The sequence below is a fragment of the Cetorhinus maximus genome, chromosome 7 (genome assembly GCF_964194155.1).
Source record: "Cetorhinus maximus chromosome 7, sCetMax3.hap1.1, whole genome shotgun sequence".
Taxonomy (NCBI): domain Eukaryota; kingdom Metazoa; phylum Chordata; class Chondrichthyes; order Lamniformes; family Cetorhinidae; genus Cetorhinus; species Cetorhinus maximus.
In genome coordinates, this window is record NC_135885.1 from 64,385,159 (window position 1) to 64,411,245 (window position 26,087).

The window sequence follows — 26,087 nt, forward strand, 5'->3', positions numbered from 1 at the left end:
CAGGGTATCTCTTATTGTAGTCATTTGTTGTGTGCTGCACAACGTGATTATACAAATTGACTTGAAGTGGATGAAGAGGTGCAATCAATTACCCTCTGGGCCTGAAGGAATCCACTGATGGCAGCAAAGCCCAATGCCCTCTGCACTTGTGTTGGTTCATCTGTCTCAAAATGGATGAATTTACCCTATACGCCAGACTCCCTCAGCTGGCATTCACCTGTTCACCAGGGCTTCCTCTGCCAACCTCTGCTGCCCAGGTGATGCCCGCAGCCTGATGCCCCATGGAGGACTCCAACCTTTCAATGTTGAGAAATATAAGCTTCTCAGCACTTATACAGCAACACTGTATCACTGGTTGAGCAGCTGAGCATTATTCTCATTCTTTTAAATGAGTTCTTCAGTGCCTCCATTAGCTGTAATGGCTTCCCTCTGTGTTCATACTAGGTGCACCCTGACACATTGGAGAACTGCGTTTCCTCATGACTGGCAATTGAAAATCTGAAACTGCTCTACTGAGTCCTTTTAATTAGGAACAACTAACTTAACAAGAACTTAATTGGAGGCATTTGGGTTCTCGACTACCAGGAGGGGCCTCACATTGAAAATCACATTGCATTCAGGAGGCAGTGGGATCCAGCATCACCCTCCGGAAACACAAGTTTCAAATCATGGCTGCTCCCATTCCCATCCCCAGCCCATGAGCACTACAATTGTGTCAAGTCTATTACCTTTGGACCTCACACACCCAGGAGCCAGTTTAGCATTTCATTCAAAAGATGGCATGTCCAATCATGGGGCACACCTTCAATACTGAAGAGTCAGCCTAAATCATGAGCTCAAATTATGGAGTGGAGATAAAACTTGGGTTTCATCTGGCTCAGAAGCATCAGTGCTACCAACTGAAATTTTATTTAGAACATTAGGTGCCACTTCTTTGACCCCCTTGAAAATCCACTAGCACGCTAACAATAACAGCATAATCAATTTCTGCAAAATGGCTATTATATTTTGAGCTTCCATCAGATGTCTTTCTCAGTTAATAGAAATGGGCAGCACCCAGAGACAAAGAATCGCATTCTTACTTCGTCAAATAGGTAGTGTAGCGGTTATGTTATAGTAATCCATAAGCCTGAAGTTCAAATTCCGCCATGTCAAACTGTGAAAATAAATTCAATAGGCCTGGTAATTTGTGATCTTACATCTGGCTGGCTCAGAAGAAAACTGCTGTATTGCACAAAGCCTGTTTGGTCCCCTAATGTCCCAGCCTGACCAATGTGATTCTGGTCCTATTCTTAATGCCTTTCGAAGTAGCCTAGCAAGCTACTCAGTTGAAAACAATTACTAATGAAAGTCCACACCACCTTCTCTGGGTGGTTAAGAATGAGCAATACATGAAACTTTGCCAGGAATGCCCACATCCCAAGAATGAAATTAAAAAGAGAATTCCTTGTAATACAAATATAATCTAATATGCTGCCCTGGGAAAATAGTAATCACATGAATTATGCATGGGGTTGTCATTACACACCTACATCATTTTTAAAGGGTAATTCATATTATTCATGCCCAGAAAATGTTGTGGGTTTTCAACATGCCACCACTGAAATCCATGAAAACCAGATGATTTCTACTACATGTAGCCCATTTACAATGCCAATTCTGTGCCTGGACAACAAGTTGAAAATCTACTTTAAAGTTTTTGAGTAGCAGACATCACTCTCAAATCACAAATAAAGTAATTTTGAATCAAACCACAAAGATAAGAAAAACCACAGATGAAGTTCCTTTAAACGGAATTTCTTTATAGAATTTTTAAATAAGAGATAGCCAACATTTCTCAATAGCTTGATGCTAGTGGAAATATTTGAAACTATCTAGAGTTTCCAACATATGGAGTGTGCTTCTAGTCTTTGAGCCCTTGGTAGTTCCACCAAAACTGCAAATAACTAAAATTTGCAAATATCAGAAAACTGTCCAAAACTTCTATACTTCCCATGCTTTCATAACTACTAGTTTTATATCAAATTCAATTTAAACATTTTTTGGCTCCAACCTCCAAATGACAAATCCAGTATCATAGCCACTACACTACCATACCTAAAATAGATTATTTGCTTTGCTCTGAAATCAATCAAGTTAAGGTAAAGGACTTGGTTATCATGTGCAAATAAATTTCTGCCAAACATCTCGCCAAGATTCAGGACTTCATCACCTTAACTTGATACATTTTGTTCAACTCAAATGACACAGCTTTTGATTTAATATATTCAGAATTGAACTTAATGAGTAAGAAGGTAGTTTTCAGGCAAATACTCCCAGCTCCTCTATTTTTGTGCGTTCATTGACACAAATTTGCTTTGTTGTGCAAGATTGTTTATTTCAACGTGTGGAACTTCTAAATTTTTCTGTAGCCGTATATGCATGCAGTATGTTCCAGCAAACTTTTGAACAGCCTTTTTGGTACCATTCAACTTGCTGTGCAGCCATGCACATGTATAACTTAATGGGAACATTGGTCAGAAGTTACCTCGCATATAGGTTTGTATTAGGGATAGCAAGCCAAATTTGTTAATATTAGAAGAGGTGAAATGTAAGAAGATTTGGAACCAATTGAAATCTGCTTTATTGACTTGCTATTATTTAGAATATAAAATACAATAAGGTTTACTAAGTTACACAATCCAATTGAGTGTTAATTCTTCCACTATCCAAGGACAAAGAACACAATAAGTCTCCCATAAATTTAATGAAGCTTATACCGTAACTCTAGGTGACACCACAATACTAGATACTTTGCATATATAGACACACACTGGTTTGCAATGCGAAGCAGACTCATAGGAGCAGCTGCTGAGTAAGTCAAAAATATCTAAAAAATCCAAAAATATAACAATCTTCATCAATTTTGTAAACATCCTACTGGGTCACCATTTAAAAATACAAGAGGTACAAGTTAAGCTATCTTTTTAAAAATCTACACAAATGGAAAATCTTAACTTTCCATTAACATCTCACACACAAGATTTATAGGTGTTGAATGTATACACAACCTTCTTACACTCATATCTACAGAGTATGATTAACATCTACCCACCGTCATTTTTGATTAATAGGAAAGTTTAGACCTAGATTTTTCTGTGATTACTCTCTTTAGTAATGAAGACAAACAGAGTATAATCATGTAATACAACATTTCTTACAATATTTCACCTACCTTTAGTGGGACTCAATTGTTGAGGCAAGGCTGACACCAATGCAAAGAGTCCAAAGAGGGTGACAAAAAGTGAAGCAGCCATTTTCCTGCAATTAATAAACAAAAAGAATGGAAACATGCATCAATTTTTAAAAATCACAGATATCAATCAAACTCATATCAACTCCCACAGTTCCCAGAAAAATGACATTCAACCCAGATGTCAAGATACCTTTCTTTCAAAGGCTCTTTGAGAGATTTTCTTGAGGGCTGCATTTTGATTTTCGGGGGCTCCTTTTTTATTCTCACTAACTCCTTTGTAAGGTGATGCAGTCATTAGTGACATTTCGTTTTGTATTTGTATTGAATGTTTTACGGTTTTCTTCTTCAGCTAGATAAGGTAGCACAAATACCAAAGATTGTATGCATACATACATTAAATATTTTAAATTGGAATCAATAAATAAGATGCTTCTGTTAATTTATTGTAAATAAATCTCCCATAATTTCAAAAATGAAAAATCTAATTACTTGGCACCTGGTAACTTTTTGGGAATGAGTCTCATATCTGCAGCCCCTTTTAAAAATGAATCGCAAGCAATCAGCACTCTCCAGCATTTTTTGGTTTTGTTCTGTTAATTTCAAGCTTCTTTCCCCCAACTTCTTTCTAAAGTGATAACACTAACCCCTGACACAGCTGGAAAATCTTATTTGCATTAGCGCAAACTGTGCACATGTGGAAAGAAGGCGGTGATGTCATCAAAATGGCACAAGGAGTTAGAAGTTTGCAAAACTGAATCTCAGCAATCTCTAAAGTGTTTAAGTCAGAGATACAGTTAGAGGTGAGACACAACTATTGGTCTATACAATTATTAAAACACAATAATAGTACATTACACACCAGGCTATAGATTCAGCCGAGGCTACTTTCGAGTTTGATTTTTAAAAGCTTGCTAGCTTACTCAAGTACATTCCCGACAAGAATTATGCCCTATGATTATCTAGTATACAGAGACATAAAATTGATACAAGTTCAGCAACATGAGGGGTGGGTGGGGTGCTAAGTCATGCATTCAGATAAGGTACAGACGAATCTCATCAGAGCTGTTAAAAGTTCTTAAGTAAAAACAGAAAATGCTGGAAAAACTCAGCAGGTCTGACAGCATCTGAGGAGAGAGAAACAGAGTTAACGTTTCTCTTCTTCAGAGCTGAAGACAGCTCTCTTCCGCTCTCCAGAAGAGTCATACGGACTCTAAACGTTAACACTGTTTCTCTCTCCACAGATGCTGTCAGATCTGATTTTTTTCCAGCATTTTCTGTTTTTATTTCAGGTTCCCAGCATCTGCAGTGTTTAGCTTTTATTTTAGTGTTAAAAGTTCTGCTTCATTTCACTCTCCCACCTTCCCCAGATCTAGGAAGCCCAGCAGAAATTTTCCCCAGTTGAATAGCTGGGAAAATTGAAGTGGGTACAGAAGGGACAGGGCTGGGCTCCATTACTGAGCTTGGTGAGATGCAAAGGGACCTGAGGAACAACTCAAATCTGGAGTTTTTGCAGACATTCAAGGGAACAAACACTTAAAATAGGCACCAGGATCACTGATTGCATTCAAAGCGGAGCCTCTACTCAACGTTCAAAAAGGCTACACTTATTAGAAAAGTTTAGCTGTCAGTGCCTAGATGGAAATCTGGCAGTTGGAAGGTGGTGAACTGGAAAACAAAATATAAATCAGCCAAAGTTCATGCTTTGAATGCTATCCTGCTGTTAAAAAAAAATGCATTTGAACAAATAAAAAGGGACAGGATCAGACTCGAATGTGATACACCCAGACTTCCTAAGCTTTCATGAAACAAGGGCAGTTGAGCACGCCAGCAAGAGCTATCACCATCTGAGGACTCATATTTCAACATAAATCAGAGCCTTCAGGGCAGGAAATTGGGGGAGGGAAAAGAACTCACACTACTTCCTACAGCACAACACACAATGCAAGTATATGTATATAAACACACACATTCCTTTTATTATATCCAAATTGCTAAGCATTCCAAAATAAGCAACTGAATCGATTTCCTAAACCACCTATACATGACAGATAATATTGCTACAACATGCAATTTCCATGGGGTACTGCGTAAGCTTAACAGTTAGGTAGTTTTGCTACAACTATAATTTGGCTGGGATCTCATCTAGTTGTAGCAAATTAATCCATCTGCCATATTTAGATATAGTGTTATTGATTTTTCTAATCACACACTGTTGCAAATATTTAGTTTGTGGTTTAGGTGTTTTGGTATATAATTTTTAGTTTTTAGGAATTAATGCTTAACTGAAAAATGGGATAATTGCAATTAAAGCAAGCTTGGAGGCTATTGCCCTCAAAAGGTTGGGACCATGTTGATTTAAGAGGTTAACAGCTGGAAAGGCGAGTTCATAAAACGGTGGACTTAGCTAAGGAGCTGGAGATGCGATGTCAGCAGTGTTTGTAAGAACAAGAGATCCCAGAGCGATGGTTTTGTTTTGGAAGTTAAAGCTAAATTAGTTTAAAAGCATTCAGTAAACCCTGAAACACTGTAAAACCCATTCACTTCATTAGGTCAAAGAAGAAATTGTAAATGAGACATATGAGGACAGCCCAGAGAAGGCTATGTTGACATGAAGATGGGTGGAACTAAGGCGAGTTCTCTGGTTTCAATTTATCTGGGTGTTCGCTGAGACAGTTAGTTGCAGTTTGGACCTGTATGGTTTGCAGCTGACTGAAAGAAGACAGGCAAAGTAAATGACAGTTAGACACAGGTGCACTATAAGCAGAGTAAAAACCAAACATACACTGTGTGGAATGCGGGTGAGGGTTAATCTCAGTTTGAGCTCTGTGAGAGAACAGACACTGTAAGATTGCCTAGTTTGAAGTTACTGAGAGAATCCACAGTGGTCCCTACAGAGTCTTTTGCCGATTAGTCTGAAAGAATTGAAAAGTAACCAGAACAAGGTACTGAGGCAACAACAGTTAAGAGATGGTAAATTATAGTTTTATGTATGATAATAGCTGGAGCTGAGGAGAATTAAAGAAAGTTTCCAAAGGACCTGGGCATACTTATGGGTGGTCCCGACAGAAGCAAATAACTTGCAAATTGATGTGTCTTATAAGAGAATTCTTGGGGGACGTAAGCCGGAGTGCATAACATAGGCCGTTATAAACCATACTGTTAATTTAGTAGTAATTGTTTTATTTAATTCTCTTATATACAATAAAGTTTGTTTTGTTTAAAATAGTGAAACTTTGTAGCATAGTTCTATTGGCTAAAACAAAGTATTCAGATTTCTAATTAAATGGTAAAGGTCCTTAACCAAGTCATAACACTTACATTCACAACGAAAAAGACTGAAAATTCCCAGCTGCTTCTCAAGTTAAACAACTTTTAAATTATGGATATTAAAACACTGGATTGTGACATATGATTTTAGGAAGTCAAATGTATTTAATACTTGAAAATCATTGTTAAGGTATCTGTAATAGTCACTACTTTCCTAAGAATGCAAAATAAATTCAGAAAGGGATTTGCAGTTTTTTTTTTAAAAAGCAGTGTATCATTTGGCCAGATCAGGATAGGCGCACAGCCATATCCTGTGGGACAGAAGTAATGATTGTGCATGCCAAAACAATTCATGTAATGCACTGTTACATGAATTTTCATTTTCCCACCGGTATGAAAACATAATGCAAAGTAAACACAAGTTAGGATGGCACAATACTATTTTGAAAAGAAATGATTGACTAATTAATCATCACCTAATATGCTGAGAAAACACTGCCACATTATACATTAAGAAAACTCACCTCAAACTAAATAGGCACTTACCTACATTTATTCAAAAATCTGTAGTCACATTAGTACTACTTTCTATTTAACTAAACATGCTGGCTGTATTGAGGTCATGATCATTAAGCCTCAGCACTAAGTATTCTGCTCAAGTTAGATGGGTCTCACTCTGCCATCTGGTTTCCTTATGCGTGTAGAGCATCTCAGCTCTACAACTTCAGATGCCTTGTCAGGAAACTCCCTTTCTGGAGTTGTCTGAACATCAGGTGCTTCGGTGGGCTCCTGCAATCTGTATCCTCCACGCGAAGGAACATCAGACATGTCTGTACTGGGTTGCGTTCTCTCAACAGGAAACGCTGGCCCAGTCATGAACACTGGTGGAAAAATTGCTTGGTGCATAGTTTCTCTCTTCCTTAGATGATCCACATTACCATATGACTTGGCCTTCCACCTCCACGTGGTAAGATAGAGGTCCAGTCGCTGCACTTATTTCACCCGGTAACCACTTTCGTCCTTCTCCAAGGTTCTTCAAGTATACCCTTCCTCCCACAGTAAATTTCCACTCATGACTATGCCAGTCATGTCTAGTTTTCTGACTTCCCTGACTCCTTTCCACTTTCCCCTGCTAAATTAGGCATTATTAAGCTCAATCTTGACCTGAGACAGCGTTTCATCAATAATTCTGCAGGTGTGACACCGGTTGCTGTGTGTGAGGTGGTCCTAGAATGGAAAAGAAATTTTGCTAGCTTGGTTGATAAGGAATCTCCAGTTAATTTCTTCTTGCCAGCTTTGAATGTTTGGGCCGCCCTTTCGGCCAGTCCATTTGAGGAAGGATGATACAGTGAAGTTTTTATATGAGTGATGGCTGATAAACCGCTGAAACTCAGCACTTGTAAATGGCGTGCCATTATCTACTTCTGGTAGTCTGTTAATGGCAAAAATTTTACATAACTCCTCAATTGTAACAGGAGATGTTGATTTTATCTCATGTATGCCCATCGATTTTGAGTGGGCATCAACAATGAGCAGAACTATTGTTCCCATGAAAGCTCCCACATAGTCAATGCGTAACCGCATGGTCTTTCTGGCCATTCCCAAGGGTGTAATGGAGCTGTTGAAGGTAACTTTTGCAGTTGCTGACATTGTGTACAATTCTTCACTAAACTCTATTTTACCATTCATCCCAGGCCACCATAGGTAGCTGCACGCTATGGTCTTCATTCGAGATATTCCTGCATGTGCGTTGTGCAATTCAATTAAAAGTGACTCTCTACCCTTTGGAGGTAATATCACTCGAGCTCCCCACAATAAGATGCCATATTGACTGGTTATTTTGTGTCTTCTGTTAAAGTACCATTTCATTTAATCACTTACAGGCTCTTGTGACCAACCATAAAGTACTTGTTCTCATACTTGAGATAAGACTGGATCCCTACTTGTCCAGTCTCTGATCTGTCGAGCACATATTGGTGATGAATTTAAGAAACGTAACAACAAAATAAGTTATTTTGGAACTGTGACTTCCACATCCTTTTCTTGTAAAGGCAAACAAGACAAAGTGCATCAGAGTTTATATACGAAAGTTTACTCAAATGCTGCCAGGATTAAAGCCCATCATTGTATTCTTGCAAGGCTATGGGCTGTATAGCCTTGCCCTCGCTGAACAATCTTAGCAATGGATTGTAGTCTGAAACGATAGTAAAATGGCGCCTGTGTACATACTGGTGAAATTTCTTAACACCAAAGATGATTGACAGGCCTTTTTATATCTGCTAGAACTTTTTTCCGCTTTGGTGAGTGTTCTTGATACGTAACCAATAGGCCGTTCCAAGCCATCGGCCATTCGATGGGAGAGCACTGCTCCCACTCTGTAGGGGGATGCGTCACAAGACGATGCTAATTCTTTCCTCTGGTCATAATATGGTTAGATGAGTGCAACAATTTTTTGACCTTCTTGAAAGCTTCTTTCTGGGGTGCCTCCCAAGACCAACGTTGGAGCTTTTGAGTAGATAATGTGGGGGCGCTAGTTCTGTAGACAAATTTCGTAATCACCATCCATAATAATCGATCATTTGAGTTCTGAGGTGTTCTCTGGCACAGCTGCCTCTCTTATGGCTCTTACTTTCTCCTCAACTGGGTGGAGGCCCTGTGAATCTACCTGGTGACCCAAATAGATTACCTCCCTTGCTTGGAACATGCATTTTTCTTTTTTTAAACGCACTCCAGCCTGCAAGAAACACTAAGACTTCTTCCAAGTTTGCCATGTACTTTTTTCAATAAGCCCTGTCACCAAAACATCATCTAAATAGTCTACAACCTGGGGCAGACCCTGCAATAAACTTTCCATTGTTCTCTGGAAGACAGCACAAGCTGAAGAGACGCCAAAAGGCAATCGAGCATACTGGTCCTTTGTGGGTATTAATTGTGACAAATTCCCAGGGGGCATTGTCTAACTCTAATTGTTGATAAGCATGACTTATATCAAGCTTCATGTAGGTGGTTCCACCTGCCAGCTTGGCATACAGGTCTTTGATTTTTGGTATGGGGTGTCTGTATAGCTTAGCTACTTTATTAACTGTCAATTTGTAGTCTCCACAAGTACGGACACTCTGGTCAGGTTTAAGGATGGGGGCTATGGGTGTTGCCCATTCTGAGAACTGCACAGGTTGTATAATGCCCAGCTTTTCTAGTCTGTCCAATTCAGTGTTGACCGTTCTTCTCAATGCTTAAGGTACTGGTTGCGTCTTCATGAATCGGGGCTGGCCTCTGGAACCACATGAATTTTTGCCTGCAGCTCTGGATCTTCCCAAGTTCATCCCTAAAGACTGTGGCATACTTTTCTCGTAGCTCTGGTAACTCACTTGCTCTCAATTGGAAAATTTCAGCCCATTCCAACTTGATCTCTTTTAGCCAGTTTTGCCCTAGGAAGCTTGGCCCCTCGCCTGCTGCTACCATCAAGGGTAGCATTACTGATTGGCTCCCATAATTAACAGTTACATTACTTATGCCTTTGACTTGAATGTTTTCACCCATTTGTTTTTAATTGGGCAGTTGTTTCTTCCAAATTTAATTGATGTTCCCCATTACTCTCACATTTGAAAGTATGCTCCCCAATTACTTTAGTGGAAGCTCCTGTGTCCACTTCCATTCAAACAGGTCTTCCATTCACTTTCACTGTTACATAGATTGGTTCTCTTCTTCCAAACTTCCAGTTAGACAACTGAATCTGTCGCTTCAGGCTCTTCTACATTGTAGATCTCACTGTTTTTTTCTCTTTTTTGTTTAAAAGTCTATTTGACTCTTTCTTTATACTATTATGTGACTGTTTATGACAATAAAAACATTCTATTTTAATTTGAAACGTGCCAATCGTTGACGGTGGTGATATTAGCTAAAGGATGTGCTAATGGTGACATTAAGGGTAGAAAGCAGGGTGAGCAAGTGACAGATGGGCCTAGTGGGGGTGGGGTGGGGGGAGGGGATCGAAAAGGCTAAAAGGTGGGGATGAAACAATATGGAAATAAATTGTAAAATTAATAGAATTAGGTGGGAAAAGAAAAAAATATATACTTTTTAAAAATATATAATAATTATTAGAAAAAAGGGATAAAAAAGGGATGGAAATGGAGGAGAGAGTTCATGATCTGAAGTTGTTGAACTCAATGTTAAGTCTGGAAGGCTGTAAAGTGCCTAGTTGGAAGATGAGGTGCTGTTCCTCCAGTTTGCGTTGAGCTTCACTAGAACATTGCAGCAGGTCAAGGACGGACATGTGGGCGTGAGAGCAGGGTGGTGTGTTGAAATGGCAAGCGACAGGAAGGTCTGGGTCATGCATGCGGACAGACCAAAGGTGTTCCACAAAGCGGTCACCCAGTCTGCATTTGGTCTCTCCAATGTAGAGGAGACCGCATTGGGAGCAGCGAATGCAGTAGATTAAATTGAGGGAAGTGCAAGTGAAATGCTGCTTCACTTGAAAGGAGTGTTTGGGCCCTTGGACAGTGAGGAGGGGGGTGGGGTGGGGAAGTAAAGGGGCAGGTGTTGCACTTTCTGCAATTGCATGAGAAGGTGCCATGGTCCGTGCCACACCTTCGGTCTGTCCGCAAGCATAACTCAGACCTTCCTGTCGCTTGCCATTTCAACACACCACCCTGCTCTCATGCCCACATGTCCGTCCTTGAGCTGCCGCAATGTTCCAGTGAAGCTCAACACAAACTGAAGGAACAGCATCTCATCTTCCAATTAGGCACTTTACAGTCTTCCGGACTTAACATTGAGCTCGACAACGTCAGATCACGAACTCTCTCCTCCATCCTCACCCCTTTTTTATCCCCTTTTTTCTAATAATTAGTATATTTTTTTAAATATATTTTTTTTTCTTTTCCCACCTATTTCTATTATTATTTTTACAATTTATTTCCATATTGTTTTATCCCCACCTTTTAACCTTTTTGATCCCCTCCCCCAACCAGGGCCATCTGTCACTTGCTCATCCTGCTTTCTATCCTTAATGTCACCATTAGCACATCCTTTAGCTAATATCGCCACCATCAACCCCCCTTTGACCTTTTGTTTATGACATCTTTAGCAATCTCTCCTTTGCCTCCACCTATCACTGGCCCTCTATCCAGCTTCACCTGTTCTACCCCCATTAAACAGCTTATATTTCACCACATTTCTATTTCTCTTTAGTTCTGATGAAGAGTCATACGGACTCGAAATGTTAACTGTATTCCTCTCTACAGATGCTGTCAGACCTGCTGAGTTTTTCCAGCAATTTTTGTTTTTGTTTCAGATTTCCAGCATCCACAGTATTTTGCTTTTATGTTCCATCTATTATATCCACACTCTGGGGGCATCCACATTGGGAATTGGGGCTACAAAAAACTGCCCAAAGCAGTGTGGAAGAACAGAACATGAAAGAAAATTGTGATATTCTGTCAAAAATGCACCTGAAACCACACTGGTTAGCTTAGACTTCAAGATTTCATGAACCAGCGCAATCATGCATGATCATTCATTTCCTTTCTGCCCATTAAAAAGAATTCCCTGGTGATGCAGTAACAGTACTACAATGGAAAATGGGCTTATCACCAAAAAAGATAAGCAGTTTTGGGGGTGTCCAGTGCCCTACCGGTGAGTGTCCCAATTTAAAAATCACTGAAATTAACATAAAAAAACTATACAGAACCACTGAGTAGTTTCATTGACATACATTGCCAGTTTCTTATTAAATTAAATATATCTTGACATGAAAAATGTTCCTGTTAGTGTCAGTGCATCTAAAAAAATGAACAGAATTTGAAGAGCTTTCTTTCCAAAACCAACACAATCAGTGGAATCTCTTTCTATCTGAGGTCCTGGCCAGTTTTATTGGTTGGGCCTGATTTGGGTGAATTGATTCATGAACCTGCTTAAAGGATTGTGCAAAACACAAGCACAAGTTGTTTTGGGCATAGCTCACTCACGTTTAAATTTCCCTGATTCTTTGTGATGGTTCAGCACATTCTAGCCAGATCGTGCTGACATAACTAGCAGAAACTCAACCTCTTTATTTACAGGCGTGCCAGAGGGGAGGAGTGTATGAACATAATTAGCGAACAGCTTCAGCATAGATGAATCCTGGTGAAACAGTATTAACACCTGCTTCAGCCATTTCTCTCGGGTTTATGGTGAGAGATCAGGAGAAGACCCTGGAAATTCTACCTCTTCATATTTGGTGATTTGACCCTAAGCTGAAGACACCGTTATCTGGCGCTTACAATGATCTTTACAATTGGTGCTCAAGTAACAATCTCTTTATAGTCAGAAGGAGAGATAGCGTGTCCAGCTATTTTTCAATGATAATAAAATGCAACTGGAAGAGTTTTACACAGAACCCTACACCCAAGACAAGGCATTGGTGAGGCCACACCTGGACTATGTTTGCAATTTTGGTCTCTTTACCTAAGAAAGGACATACTTCCTGTAGAGGAACTCTAACAGAGGTTCATTAGAATAATTCCTGAGATGAGAGGATTGTCCTACAAAGAGGCATTGAGTAGGCTCGGTCTATATTCCCTAGAGTTTAGAAAAACAAGGGATGGTCTAATTGAAACATATACAATTCTTAAGGGGCTTAACAAGGTAGATGTTGAGAAAATGTTTCCCTGGCTGGGGAACCTGAAACACGAGGTCACAAGTCTAAGAAAGGGTCGGTCATGTAGGACAAGGATGAGGAGAAACTCCTTCACTCAAAGGGCTGTAAATCTTTTAAATTCTTTACTCCAATGAGCAGTGGATTCTCAGCTGCCAACAGTGTTCAAGACGGAGATCAATAAGATTTATTTAAGTACTAAGAGAATTAAGACGTATGTGGATGATAATGCAGGAAAGTGGAGTTGAGATAGAAGATCGGCCATGATCTTGTTGGATGGTGCAGAAGGCTCGGAGGGCCAAATGGCCTACTCCTGCTCCTAATTCTTAAATTTTTATGTTCTTAAAATATAAGAATGTAGTATCAGGAGCAATTGACTCAAAAAGGGGAAATGAAATCAATGATAAGAGTTTGGGGAAGTGACAAGTACATTCCAATGATAGCTACTAATAGACGGGCCCAAATTATTAAGAGGAATCAGATACATAGTCAAACATCAAAAGAAACAAGTAATTAGAAAGAGTGTATGGTACCATAGTAACCACAGTCTGTTACATACAAGTATAGGAAAGTATAAGAAATTCAATGTTTACTTTCAATGGAGTAGACTTCAAGTGATGGGTTGAATCAGACATTAAAATATAAAGAAAGAGAGCGGAAAGGTGACAACTGAATAATTTTCCAAATCTCTCGCCATTCATTAACAGTTGAAATTGTGAAAAAGCCTGACTGGATAGAATCAGATGCTCGAACTACCTCAACTGGCCCCTCTTAACCCGGAGAAACAGTGACCATACTCCAAGGTACTCCCGGATTGCCGAACTCCTCACCCTGTCCTGGAGTGTATGCCCAGCAACCTTGCCTCATGTCCACCGCTTGTACCAGCAATCTTATCCTTTCAGTCATTCCCCACAGCTCAGGACCATTGGTGAGGATGGGGATGTAGATCGGCCGGTAAACCGAGAGCTTCATCCTAAAACTCAGCTCCCGCTTCACCCCCACAGATGGTAGCGCGCCCGCAGAACTGCAGCCGCCGCACCAATCTGCTGGTCAACCTCATGCTCCCCCAGCCATCACTCACGAACAAGATCCTGAGATACTTGAACTCCTCCACTAAGGGAAGCTGTTCCCTCCTCACCTGGAGAGAGCAGCCCACTCTTTTCCAAGAGAGAATCACAACTTCAGATTTGGAGATGATCTGCATCCCAGCCACGTCACACTCGGCAGCGAAACGTTCAAGTGCACGTTGGAGATCACAGTCAGATGAGGCAAGAAGCACATCATCGTCTGCAAACAGCAGAGATGCCACCCTCAAGACCCCAAACTGAATCCTCTCCGTACCTCATCTGCACCATGATACCCTGTCCATGATAATCACAATCAGGGGTGGAGGCAAGACGCAGCCTTGGCGGAGTGCAACGCGCACCTTGAACAAATTCAACTTAACGGCGAGAATGCAGGCACAACTCTCGCATCTGATAAGGATGCACCCAGTAGGCTCCCGCTCGAGCTGTTTAGGGCAGGGCCTACTGGGCAGAGACCTCGAGGCCGACCCAGGACATGCTGGAAGGATTACATCTCTCTGCTGACCTGGGAACGCCTGGGAATTCCTCCAGGAGGAGCTGGAATGTGTGGCTGAGGAAAGGGAAGTCTGGTCAGCCCTGCTCAGCTTACTGCTACCACAACCCTCATCACAAGAAGCAGTGTGAAAATGGATGGAAAGAATCAATTCCAAAGTAATCTGTTTATTCCGTGACTATATTAAACAATTAGCAATTCATTCTAAAAGTGAGGGAGAGGAACATTGCATAAATGCCAACCTGGAAAATTAATCTTCAAGCTGCAGACTCAGAAATAACTTTCATTTACATATAGTGTCCTTAATAGAGCATTCCAAGGCACAATAAGACAACAATTGACTGAGCCAAGGAAAGATATATTACATAGATGACTAAAAGCATGGTCAAAGAAACAAGTATTAAGGAGGAAGGAAAGGTGGGGAGCTGGGAGGGCATTCCACAGCTTAGGTCCTACACAATTAAAGGCATGGCTCTTAGTTATGGGACCAAGATGTGTGGAAATGCATTAGAGTCCAGAGTTTGTGTGAAAGACATTTATACTTCACAATTGAGAAAAGGGAAAACACAGTGACATTTGAATTTTCAGAGGACCAAAAAGTCCCAGCTTACAAAAACACTACCTCACTAGTCACTTTCCTCCCTCCAAACATCACTAGTTCACAGTGCCCCATCTAGACCCAGTTCTAAGAAATGCTGTGCCAACTCCAACTTCCCAGTCATTTTATGCAAACACAGTATCTCTATCTAACCTTCACAGTGGTGTTCATACCCTCTCCCCTATTCAAGTTTACACTTTTCTTCCCTTCCAACCAACTCTCAGTTCAAGTTAACACTTCTCTTTCACCCCCCTACTCATACTGAACACCACTTCTTTCCCTCAAATGGTTCAATCCACTTCTCCCATCCTGTAATGTGTCAAGTGTGGCAATGCTCCCAGCTTCTTCACTAACTCTCCTTCCAAAGTTTTGTTTCCAACTTCTCCCTCAAGCATACCGTTTTCTTTCCTTCTCACCTCCAACCTGCCAACAGTAGTCTTCTATCCCATCAAAAGAAAATGCTCTCGGCACCTCATCTCCCCCAAAGCGGTGCCCTTGGATCCCCCACTTTGAGCACCCAAGCCAGTACCTCCTGCTCTTTCTGTGACTAATGACAATGAACATGGGTAGTGGGACTCTTAACCTTCTATGTAGTAATATCCACAGCATGCAGCACTTATGGCAGAAGCACTAGGATGTAGGAATGCTGAAGCAAAGCTGCATCAGAGTCGTTTTCCAAGATGATGTTCATCTGTTAGCACAGATACGTGAACAACATCCTCAAAACAATTATGTTTGGTACATGTCGAATAATGACTAATTTTTAAACACCATGTAATAAATCATAAAATAAAGTCATGATACATAGGAGAAATTAAGATTTAAAAACAAGACAGTAAAGGTATTTATCAATTAAGAACCAATTAAGCAGCCAACCATAAATGAATTTCCTGCTCACACCCTCTTCTTCTTTTGGAGCCAATTCATGCTAGGGTAGACTTTCAAATATCTCAGCAGCCCTCCAGTAGCTCAATCAACTGGTCACACAAGCTATACAACAAGTCATATCATGTCATGTGTGCTCTGCCTGAAGGCAGTTCCTTGGCTGATGCTTCATCCTGAACTGTTTCTTGGCAGGTATTTTTTAAGCAATGACTTACTATTGCCTTCTACTCTCAGCAGCAGTGCAAAGAGGCAAGTCCCAAGTCCGCCACAGCAGGAACAGGAACCAAATTCATGCTGTTAGCATTATACTGAACCACACGCTAGCCATCTAGCCAAGTGCGCTAACAGGCCTGTATACAACAAGTGTCATTAAGTCATTCTACCTTGGAGCAGCTCAATCCTGTTCTTAACCAACATTTATATTTAGACATTGGGGTTCATGAGCTAACAAATAGCAACAGGAACATGGCTGATTTTGCCTTTCCCTAGTCCATGGGCCAAGTTGGCAGGTTAGGAGTGGTCACTGTATCTGGGACATGATAGTCAGGAATGCCAATGATACTGACATATGCTGGAGGTGGGGTCAAACAGACGCCTGGTTGGCAGCCAAATATGAAAGGGATTTCTGCCAAGCTCTGGCACGATTTTGGTCATCTCAGTCAGTTGGCCAGTTGCTCCACTGTAACCGACTGTTTGCCTTGCAATGAAGGAAAGAACCAGATTAAGCAAAGTGAGCACTATTCAATAAATACACTCACCTCTGAAAAAATCTACTAGTAGAAAGCAGTTGAACAGCCTTGTTTGTGGAAAAGTTAGCAAGTTCTCAAGCTGCCTACCAGTTCAGTTAGCAGATGTACACTGGATTAATGGGCAATTCCTGCATATGGCAGTGCTTTTCTCTTTCTTCAAGTCTGAAAATACAGCGCTGTGAATGGCTAAGCCAGGTCCTGACTGAAGGAGGTCAGCAACACTGGTGAAAGGGGGAGCTGTTAATTGAGTGCACTCTATCATGTGTGTTATAATGATATAAAGCAACAATCTCTCATAAGGGATTGGGTAAACACGTTGTGGGTTCATTTATTAATTATTGGCACTTGAACAGATATACATGGACAGAAAGCTTGAAGACATCAGAGCTGTGTAGCTCTGCTGAAAGCAAAAGCAAAACTAAAGCTCGATCGGATGACAACCTTCCTTTCAAGTGATGTCATGCTGCAATCCCTTAAAGGCATATTACAACACACTCCTGCTGACAAACAAGCTGACTAGGATTTTTTTTTAATTTCTTCAAGCTAACCAACACATCAGATGCTACTTTAGGTGGGACCGATGAGCTGATGAAAAGCTCCAATAATTTGATAAGATCAGTTTGCAGGTTGATTTGGCTCATGATTTGAACAATGCTACCTTAAACTACTGGACAACTTGGGGAGATTTTGAATAGCATCCTTCTAAAACATCTGTTTGGTTTACTGATTTTAGGATAATAAATAGAGCAATCCTATAAAGCATCAATATTGTTTTTAGTTAATAAAAACATATTCAATTTTTTATGCTTTTGAAGAATGCTCAATGGTGTCACTATCAGGGAAACTATCCTTTTGTTTTTATTATTCCATTTACTTTGGTCTGTTCAAATGCTAAATGTTGAATGGAGTCAGCAAACAAAATGCCGTAAGATAACAGGAAGGAATGGCCTTGCATTCTGCAGCAACAACTTCACATTGTTTCCGCTTAAGGAATATTTTAATAGCAGATTTGTGCATATACAGCTTCTCTGGAGTAAAATATAAGTATTCCACTTGGAAAGCAAGGGTGCAGAATATTTTCCAGGTGGGGGACTTCAATGCATATCACCAAGAGCTACTACTCGCTACTCACCAAGCTAGCTGAGTCCTGAAGGAAGTATCTGCCAGACAGGTCAAAAAATGAATTTTAAATGAGGAATACTTAACTTATAGGTCTGTTTGAGGACATCACAGAGCATGCTATGTCATCATGGAGATGTGAAGAGCTTGGGGAGGTTCTCTGGTTTCAATTTATCTGGGTGTTTGCTGACAGAGTTAGTTGCAGCTTGGACCTGGTGTGTGCAGTTTGCAGCTCACAGAGGATAGACAAAGTAAATGACAATTAGCTAGGCCTGCACTGTAAACACTGAAAAAGCTAACTTCATAATTTGCCATGTCGAATGCAAGTAGGGCTTAATCTCAGTTTGGATTTCATGAGTGAAAAGAAGCTGGAAGATTGCCTAGTTTGAAGCTAATGGAAAAAGCTGCAGCAGTTGCTCAGTCTTTTGGCAAAAGAAAGCAACCAGCAGTTCAGCTTGGAAGTATTGAGAACGCAATGAGAACAAGGGACTGAGGCATCCACAGTGAGGTAGTAAATGAAAGTCTTATCTCTGAGAATAGCTGGAACTGAGGAGAATTAGTTTCCAGACGACTATGGCATACCTCTGGGTGGTCCCAACAAAGTAAATAACTCTCAAGATATCATAATGTATCAGAAGGTTCTTTGGGAAAGTAGGAAGTAAAATTGAGTGCATAAGATATGTAGTTATAAACCATATTGTTAAATGAAATAAGCACTATTAAGTCTTTTATATATAATAAAGTTTGCTTTTGTTTAAAAAACATCAAATCTTGTGCCATAATTCTACTGATTAAAACGAGGCACTGATTTCCCCTTAACTGCTCATGGTCCCTAAACAGACCGTAACAATGCTGATGATTGCAGTGTTCAGTACCATCCCTCAAATACAGAAATAGTCCATCCCACATGCAGAAAGATCTCAACAACATTCAGGCTTGGACTGATAAGTGACCACTAACATTTGTGCCACACAAGTGCTAGCAATAAGCATCTCCAGAAAAAAAACTCACCATCTCCCCTTGGCATGCAATGACATTATTATTGCCAAAAACCCACCACCAACATCCTGGGGGTTACTATTAACCAGAAACTTATAAATATTGTGGCTACAAAATGTAACGAGGCCTCGGGCAGCAGATGGCACTGTTGGGGAAAAACACCGAGCAGGGGAACTTGTTGGCCCCTTTGGGCCCCTACCTGCAGGGAGCTATATCTTTGACAAGTATCTCATCCCTCAAGTTCTTAAGATTCCTTGAACATTGCCAGCACAGGCAATGTCTTTCTCTTCTTTTATCTCTGAAGTGATGTTGAAATGTGCCATGCCACAAAAGCCATGGTAAAACTGTGTCAATAAAGACTCCAATTTTCCAACTTTTATCCCCACTTTTCTTTATTCGGAATCCCTTATTTGGAAATAGTCCAAATTCACCTCTTCCATTGGCTTAGGGTGCGGGTCATCTGGTGTCACCTCACCTCTGTAATTAAGAGTCATGCAGACTGAAGACAAATGTCCATCCCTTGTGTCCTGGGCCCCCAGAGTATACATTCCATTGTGGGAAAATGGCACATTTCCTTTAGATGCAAAGCAGTTACAAACAATGTCACATCCTCTTCAACATATTTTAACCCGAGTCCCATGGATACTAAAGTTTTATGGACAGGAGGGAGTTTAATTTATAACAGCCCTGATTTCTGCACTCACTACCCATTCGTAAACAGTTTTAAAAAATTTCTGATTTCCCCCTTTCAAATTGGTGGCGTATTTTTCCTTCGCCTTCAATGTCACTGGACAATATTTTTCCGAACCCTTCCATCATGGAGTGATCCAATCCTCTCTTAATAACCCCATAGCAAACTTGAGATAGGGTAAAATAAGAGCGTTAGTTTATTTTACACACACAGGAAACATGGAAGGGTTTCACAACATCTGCACCTTTTTGAATTCATCAATAAAAGGGGGATAAGGGAAAGAAAGGGGTTCAGAGCAAAGACCATGATAAAAATAAGAAATTATGGTTTCATGTGAGTCCAGAGTCTGGTAAGTCAATGTCCAATGAAAGCTGCTTTAGGTGGCTTTGCCTGGCAGAATTCCTTTTGGTCCTGGGAATTTGGTTGCAGGTTGAGTCTGTTAAAGAGGCAGCAAAGTATTCTTGCATCATGGAAATTAGTTAACTCTGGAGGTGAAATACAGAGTTCCTTCGGGAAATCAGACTTGGAAAGAGATGGTTGTCAAAGGCAGGCTGCTAGCCTGGCTTTCAGTTCTGTTCGGAAGTTAAACCACAACTACAGATAAAATTCAAAAACTGCATAATTAAAGGAATTCAAACAGCTCAACTCTCGGTCATGTAGGAGGGTGGTTTCAGGTTGAGCTATTCACCTAACAAGGCCCCTTGTTTATGACATTGTGTTTTGAGCAGGTAACTGTAGAACCATTATCGCAACATTGGAGATGAGGATCCTAATTGTCCAGCCTTTGTCCAGCACTGGCTGGTGCAGACACCTCGTCAACTAGCCCTTTGCATTCGCTTGACTGGAATTTTTATACAATGCAAGGACTGTTACATTCCTGGAGTTTGATGAGTCAGCTGTTGTCCATATTTAAACTGCTCAGAAACTTCCAGAACTACCATCGTGTGGTCAGCTGTGGCCATTTTCAGTCCAGCCATTTGTGCATTTTTTAAAAAAGTAATAAGTTTATGCAGGATGATAGAGATATATATTTTTTTCCTTCCTGCCTTCTGATCATGACAAAAGCCATTAAGAACAAATGTTAATAACACTTCCTACCATGATGTCAAAGCAAAGAAAATCTTGTTTATACAGATGTTCTGCTCTACAAATATGGTTAATTATTTAAAGCGTGGGTTTTGTTTAAAGATAGTGTCATCCTAAGCAAGCTATCTTTCAGCTACCTCTTCAAAACTGAGAAAAAGACTCTTACTTGCCCACAATACAATAAAGACAACATACAACTGCTGAACCTAGACCCTCAGGCAACGTAGTCATAAATCCATTAAGTGTAGTTTCTCACATGCAACAGCTGCCATTTTGTAAACTACCCCAACTAGCAGGAATTCAAAATGAACCATTTAAAAAGTGGTTAAAAATAAAATCCATAGATGTTACTTCAGACTAACATCAAATTCTCAAAATTAATAGTATTATCAAAACCTTACAAGATTATAAAACAGGGTTTGTTTATTCCACTGGCATCAAAGCAGTATCAACCCTCAAAGGAAAGTGTAACTCCAAGGAACAAACTATTTACAGAGAATACTCACTGCTGATACTCCAAACTTCTGTCCTATTCCAGGCCTTGGCTCCTCAATGCAGTTACTCACCAGGCTTGTTCAGCTCCTGGCTGTAGTCCTGTTTTTTTTTTCTCTCTCATTCTCATGGGGCTTCTCTGACTCAGGGTAATGTCACTCAGTTTGATTCGGTTTCCGGTTCCGTTCGTGGTTCCTTAGCCACTCTTGGGCTTCAAGCTGCCCTAGGCTTCTGCCACACTGCCACTCAAGTCCTGACCTTTTGTCCTGGCTGCTTTCTCAATTGCTGCATGGCATCTGGCTCCACCAAGCACATGTATATTGTCCAGTGACATTGAAGGTGAAGGAAAAATATGCCACCAATTTGAAAGGGGGAAATCAGAAATTTTTTAAATCCTGTTTACGAATGGGTAGTGAGTGCAGAAATCAGGGCTGTTATAAATTAAACTCCCTCCTGTCCATAAAACTTTAGTATCCATGGGACTCACGTTAAACTATGTTGAAGAGGATGTGACATTGTTTGTAACTGCTCTGTATCTAAAAGGAAATGTGCCATTTGTCCACAATGCAATGTATACTCTGGGGGCCCAGGGCACAAGGGATGGACATTTGTCTTCAGTCTACATGACCCTTAGTTACAGAGGTGAGGTGACACCAGATGACCCGCACCCTAAGCCAATGGAAGAGGTGAATTTGGACTATTTCCAAATAAGGGATTCCGAATAAAGAAAAGTGGGGATAAAAGTTGGAAAATTGGAGTCTTTATTGACACAGTTTTACCATGGCTTCTGTGGCATGGCACATTTCAACATCACTTCAGAGAAGAAAAGAATGACATTGCCTGTGCTGGTAATGTTCAAGAAATCCTAAGAACTTGAGGGATGAGATACTTCCAAGTTGTCTTCACTGAATTTTGTTAAGTATATGTAAGATCTTGCTTAATAAATTCTACTTGATTCATAAATACTAGTTATTCGTACCTTTTTGGATCAGGCACAACTGAGAACCCTGGTTTCGGAAATTAAGAATTCAGAACGCAGAGAGATTTTAATTAGAAGAGTTATATGCCTTGAAACCGTAAAATCTTACAACCTTGGTGCAATCCATGTGTTTAAATCGCACATTACAAAAAGCAGGCTGAGAATTCTGAGGCAAGTAACTCACCTCTTGTCTCCCCAAAGCCTGTCCACCATCTACAAGGCTCTGTTCTCTTTCAATGTCGCGAGATAACATCCAGGCTTGGGCTGACAACTGGCAATTAACATTCGCATCATACAAGTGCAAGACAATGACCATCTCCAATGAGAGAGAATCTAACCATCAACCCTTGATGTTCAATGGCATTACCATCACTGAATCCCCCACTATCAGCATTCAGGGGGTTACCATTGACCAGAAACTGAACTGGACTAGCTATATAAATACTGCTACAAGTGCAGGTCTGGGGCTAGGAATCCTGTGCAATTAACTCACCCAGACTCCCCAAAACCTGTCCACCATCTACAATGCACAAGTCAGGAGTGTGATGGAATACTCTCCACTTGCCTGGATGAGTGTAGCTCCCACAACACTCAAGCAGCTTGACACCATCCAGGACAAAGCAGCCCACTTGATTGGCACCACATCCATAAATATTCACTCCCTCCACCACCGACGCACAGTAGCAGCAGTGTACACCATCTACAAGATGCACTGCAGGAATTCACCAAGGCTCCTTCGACAGCACCTTCCAAACCCACGACCACTACCATCACGAAAGGACAAGGGCAGCAGTCAGATGGGGACACCACCACCTGAAATTTCCCCTCCATGTCATTCACCATCCTGACTTGGAAATATATCACCGTTCCTTCACTGTCACTGGATCAAAATCCTGGAGCTCCCTTCCTAACAGCAGTGTGTGTGTACCTACACCACATGGACTGCAGCAGTTTAAAAAGGCAGCTCACCACCACCTTCTTGAGGGCAACTAGCAATGGGCAATAAATGCTGGTCCAGCCAGCAAAGCCCACATCCCAAGAATGAATTTTTTTTTAAAATCCCCTCCAAACCACACACCATCCTGACTTAGAACTGCATCACCTTTGTTTCATTTTCACTGGGTCAAAATCCTGGAACTCCCTATGAAAAGCACTGTGGGTGTATCTACATCACATGGACTGCAGTGATTCAAGGCTGCAGCTCAAAGGCAATTAGGGATGGGCAACAAAATGCTGGCTGGCCGTGCCAATGATGCTCACATCCCATGCACAAATAAAAAAACAATTCCACACTTTAGCAGGAGTCTGGTATTAAGCAATGTTTTGTTTCTAGTCAGGATGCTGCCATAAAAAAAGATCACCAACTTAATGCCACAATAACAAGTTTTTTCCTACCTTTGAAGTGCATTCCAAGGAAATGAGGGATAGTAAAGAGAAAATTATTTTACAAATTACAATACTTTTGCCATAACATAAATGGACAAGAATTTGCCTTCAATGTGAACATCTTTCCATGTGGTAATACCATATCTATAGGCTACAGACATTAGTTTCTCAAATCTGCAACCAATTTACTCCACAGTATCAAAATTCCCACTCGTGGAATTTACTAAACACCAATGACTAAAATGAACTTATAACCAAAGACTACACACAATGTACAACAAAGCATTGCACTGTGCAATACACAAATATATAGACACGGTATTCTTGCTCTGCTGTGGGTACCAATCAACAACAGGGCTTCCTGTAAAACAGTGGAAGGAAGCAGTGCCTTTATAAGATTTGCATCATCCTCCAGCAAGGCAAAGCAGAATCCCACAGTTAGCAGGGGATGAAAAGAAAACATGCAGAGACCACAATTCAGTATTAGAATGCAGCAGAGCACACGAGCTCTTTCCTTTTTTCGCAGTTATGTTGAAGGGGGGTATGGAATCGAGAGCAGCTAAAGTCCATCGTCTGAAGATGCTCACTCAACACAAATGCTGACTCCACCATATTGCTGCTGCTCACCCAGTGTCACACCTTTACAATGCTAGAATCATACAGTACTTCATTACCACCCCGTCAAAATGGATGCATAATGACATAGTAAACTAAGTCACTCTTCTACAGACTGAGAACCTAGCACTTCCAACCGTCAGGTATTTCTATTTTCAGGGTAATTTTCAATTTACCGCCAGGCGTAAAATCGACGTCGCGGGTCAGGCGCCAGTTGTGGAAAAATTTCCTTTCCCATTAAATCAACATTGAGGAAAAGCCAGAAACTTCTAAAACCAGTGCCCGATCCGAAACGCCGGGTTAACCCTCTAATAAAATTAGACAATCTGTCATAAAACCGCGGCAATTACATTCTTAGTTTTATTATTTTTTTTAAACCTCAAGGAAATAAGGAACTTAAACACACCACAGTTCCTGTGACTGAACCTGAGCAGTTCCATTTTCAATAAAATCGCCAGTACCAGTAACATTGTCAAGGTTCCTGACGTAAACGAAGACCATTCCCAGCATTTCACTGCAGTTCTGAAAATAACTAAGTTGGCCAATGACCAAGCTGACCTTGGAATTTATACAAGATTTCCAACATGCTGGTCAATAAGCTGTCCCCCAGTTTCTTTAAAAGCAAAATACATCAATTTCCACCCCATTCTGTAGCTGTTGTTTACCTCCCTCCTCGCCAACAGCACTGGAGATTAATACTTTACTTACCATCAGCAGAGCTTTCTAACTCCAACTCGCTTTTCCTTCAAGAGCGAACAAAACTTTCGCAACTTTTTCCCCCAACACGTCAGCTAGCTGCACAGCCACGTGATTCCCCGAGAGGCGACAGCAAAGAAAACAATTCACCAATGCACTGCAGGAGCGCGGCCGTGTGCTTTCTCTGGTTGGTTCCCAGAGAAATGTGTTTCGGGTGTTGGATCTCTCTAGCAATCGGGGGGGCAGATTTCTAATGTTCTTTTTTGAACAGGAAGCAGATGATTGAAAGCTGCTTCCGTTATTGCTGGTGTTCCTTCTGTGTCCATCTCTTGAACTGTGTTAAATTTTCAAACGATGTTTCGCACACTGTGGAGAGAAGCAAATTTACAGTTTCAGATCGATGAGCGTTCATCAGAACTGGAAAAAGTTAGAGATATAACAGGTTTTAAGCAAGTACAGAGGCAGAGAAAGGGGGAGGAGAGGAAAGAACTAAAGGAAAGGTCTGTCCTAGGGTGGGAGGCAGGATGATTGAAAGACATAATGGATGATGTGCAAGGCGAAAGAAGATGGCAATGCAACAAGTAAAGAAACAAAAGAATGGGCCTTGGGGAAGTGAAAATAAGGACAACAGCAACTACTATTCTAAAAAAAAGGGAGCAGTTGAACACAATTTAAGATATAGATGTAAAAATACATAAATCTCAGGTATTAATAGGGAGTTTTACAGAGCACTGATTCAGCCACACTGGAATAATTGTAATAAATTGGTCACTATATACCAGCGAAGACATCTTTGCTTTTGTGTGACCCTGGTATATTCATCCGCCAGTGACGTAGAACAACTGCATTGGTGGGCTTTTGGTCAGCAAAGAGCAATTTGAGGAGCTTTGACTAGAAGAATATCTGTGGTCAACTATAACGTGGCACAGCACTGTCAGCAGCAAGTAAGGCCACCACCAACTTCAGGTTTTCTGCCTTCTCATGAAGTTGGCATTGTTGTGTCAGCTAATATTCTGGCCACACAGGTATTAAACAGGTGATCAATGCATTGGATCAAAAGGATTTGATAAGATAG

General features: G+C 40.8%; 1 protein-coding gene across 2 annotated transcripts in view; it reads right to left on the reverse strand.

The window, feature by feature from the left end:
* The window catches only part of LOC144682833 (interleukin-1 receptor type 1-like), a 64,140-nt gene extending 39,007 nt beyond the window's left edge, over positions 1-25,133 (reverse strand). Inside the window, exons 1-2 of one of the 2 annotated variants that reach the window (XM_078545602.1) lie at positions 25,025-25,133; positions 3,215-3,300 (exon numbers count right to left, since the gene is read on the reverse strand). In XM_078545602.1, the coding sequence (XP_078401728.1) occupies positions 3,215-3,296 (82 nt within the window). In that variant the 5' untranslated portion in view covers positions 3,297-3,300; positions 25,025-25,133. Of the gene's footprint in view, positions 1-3,214; positions 3,301-24,722; positions 24,746-25,024 lie in introns of those variants that run through there. The other variant, XM_078545603.1, reaches the window with a different exon arrangement.
* Between the last annotated feature and the right edge of the window lie 954 nt (positions 25,134-26,087).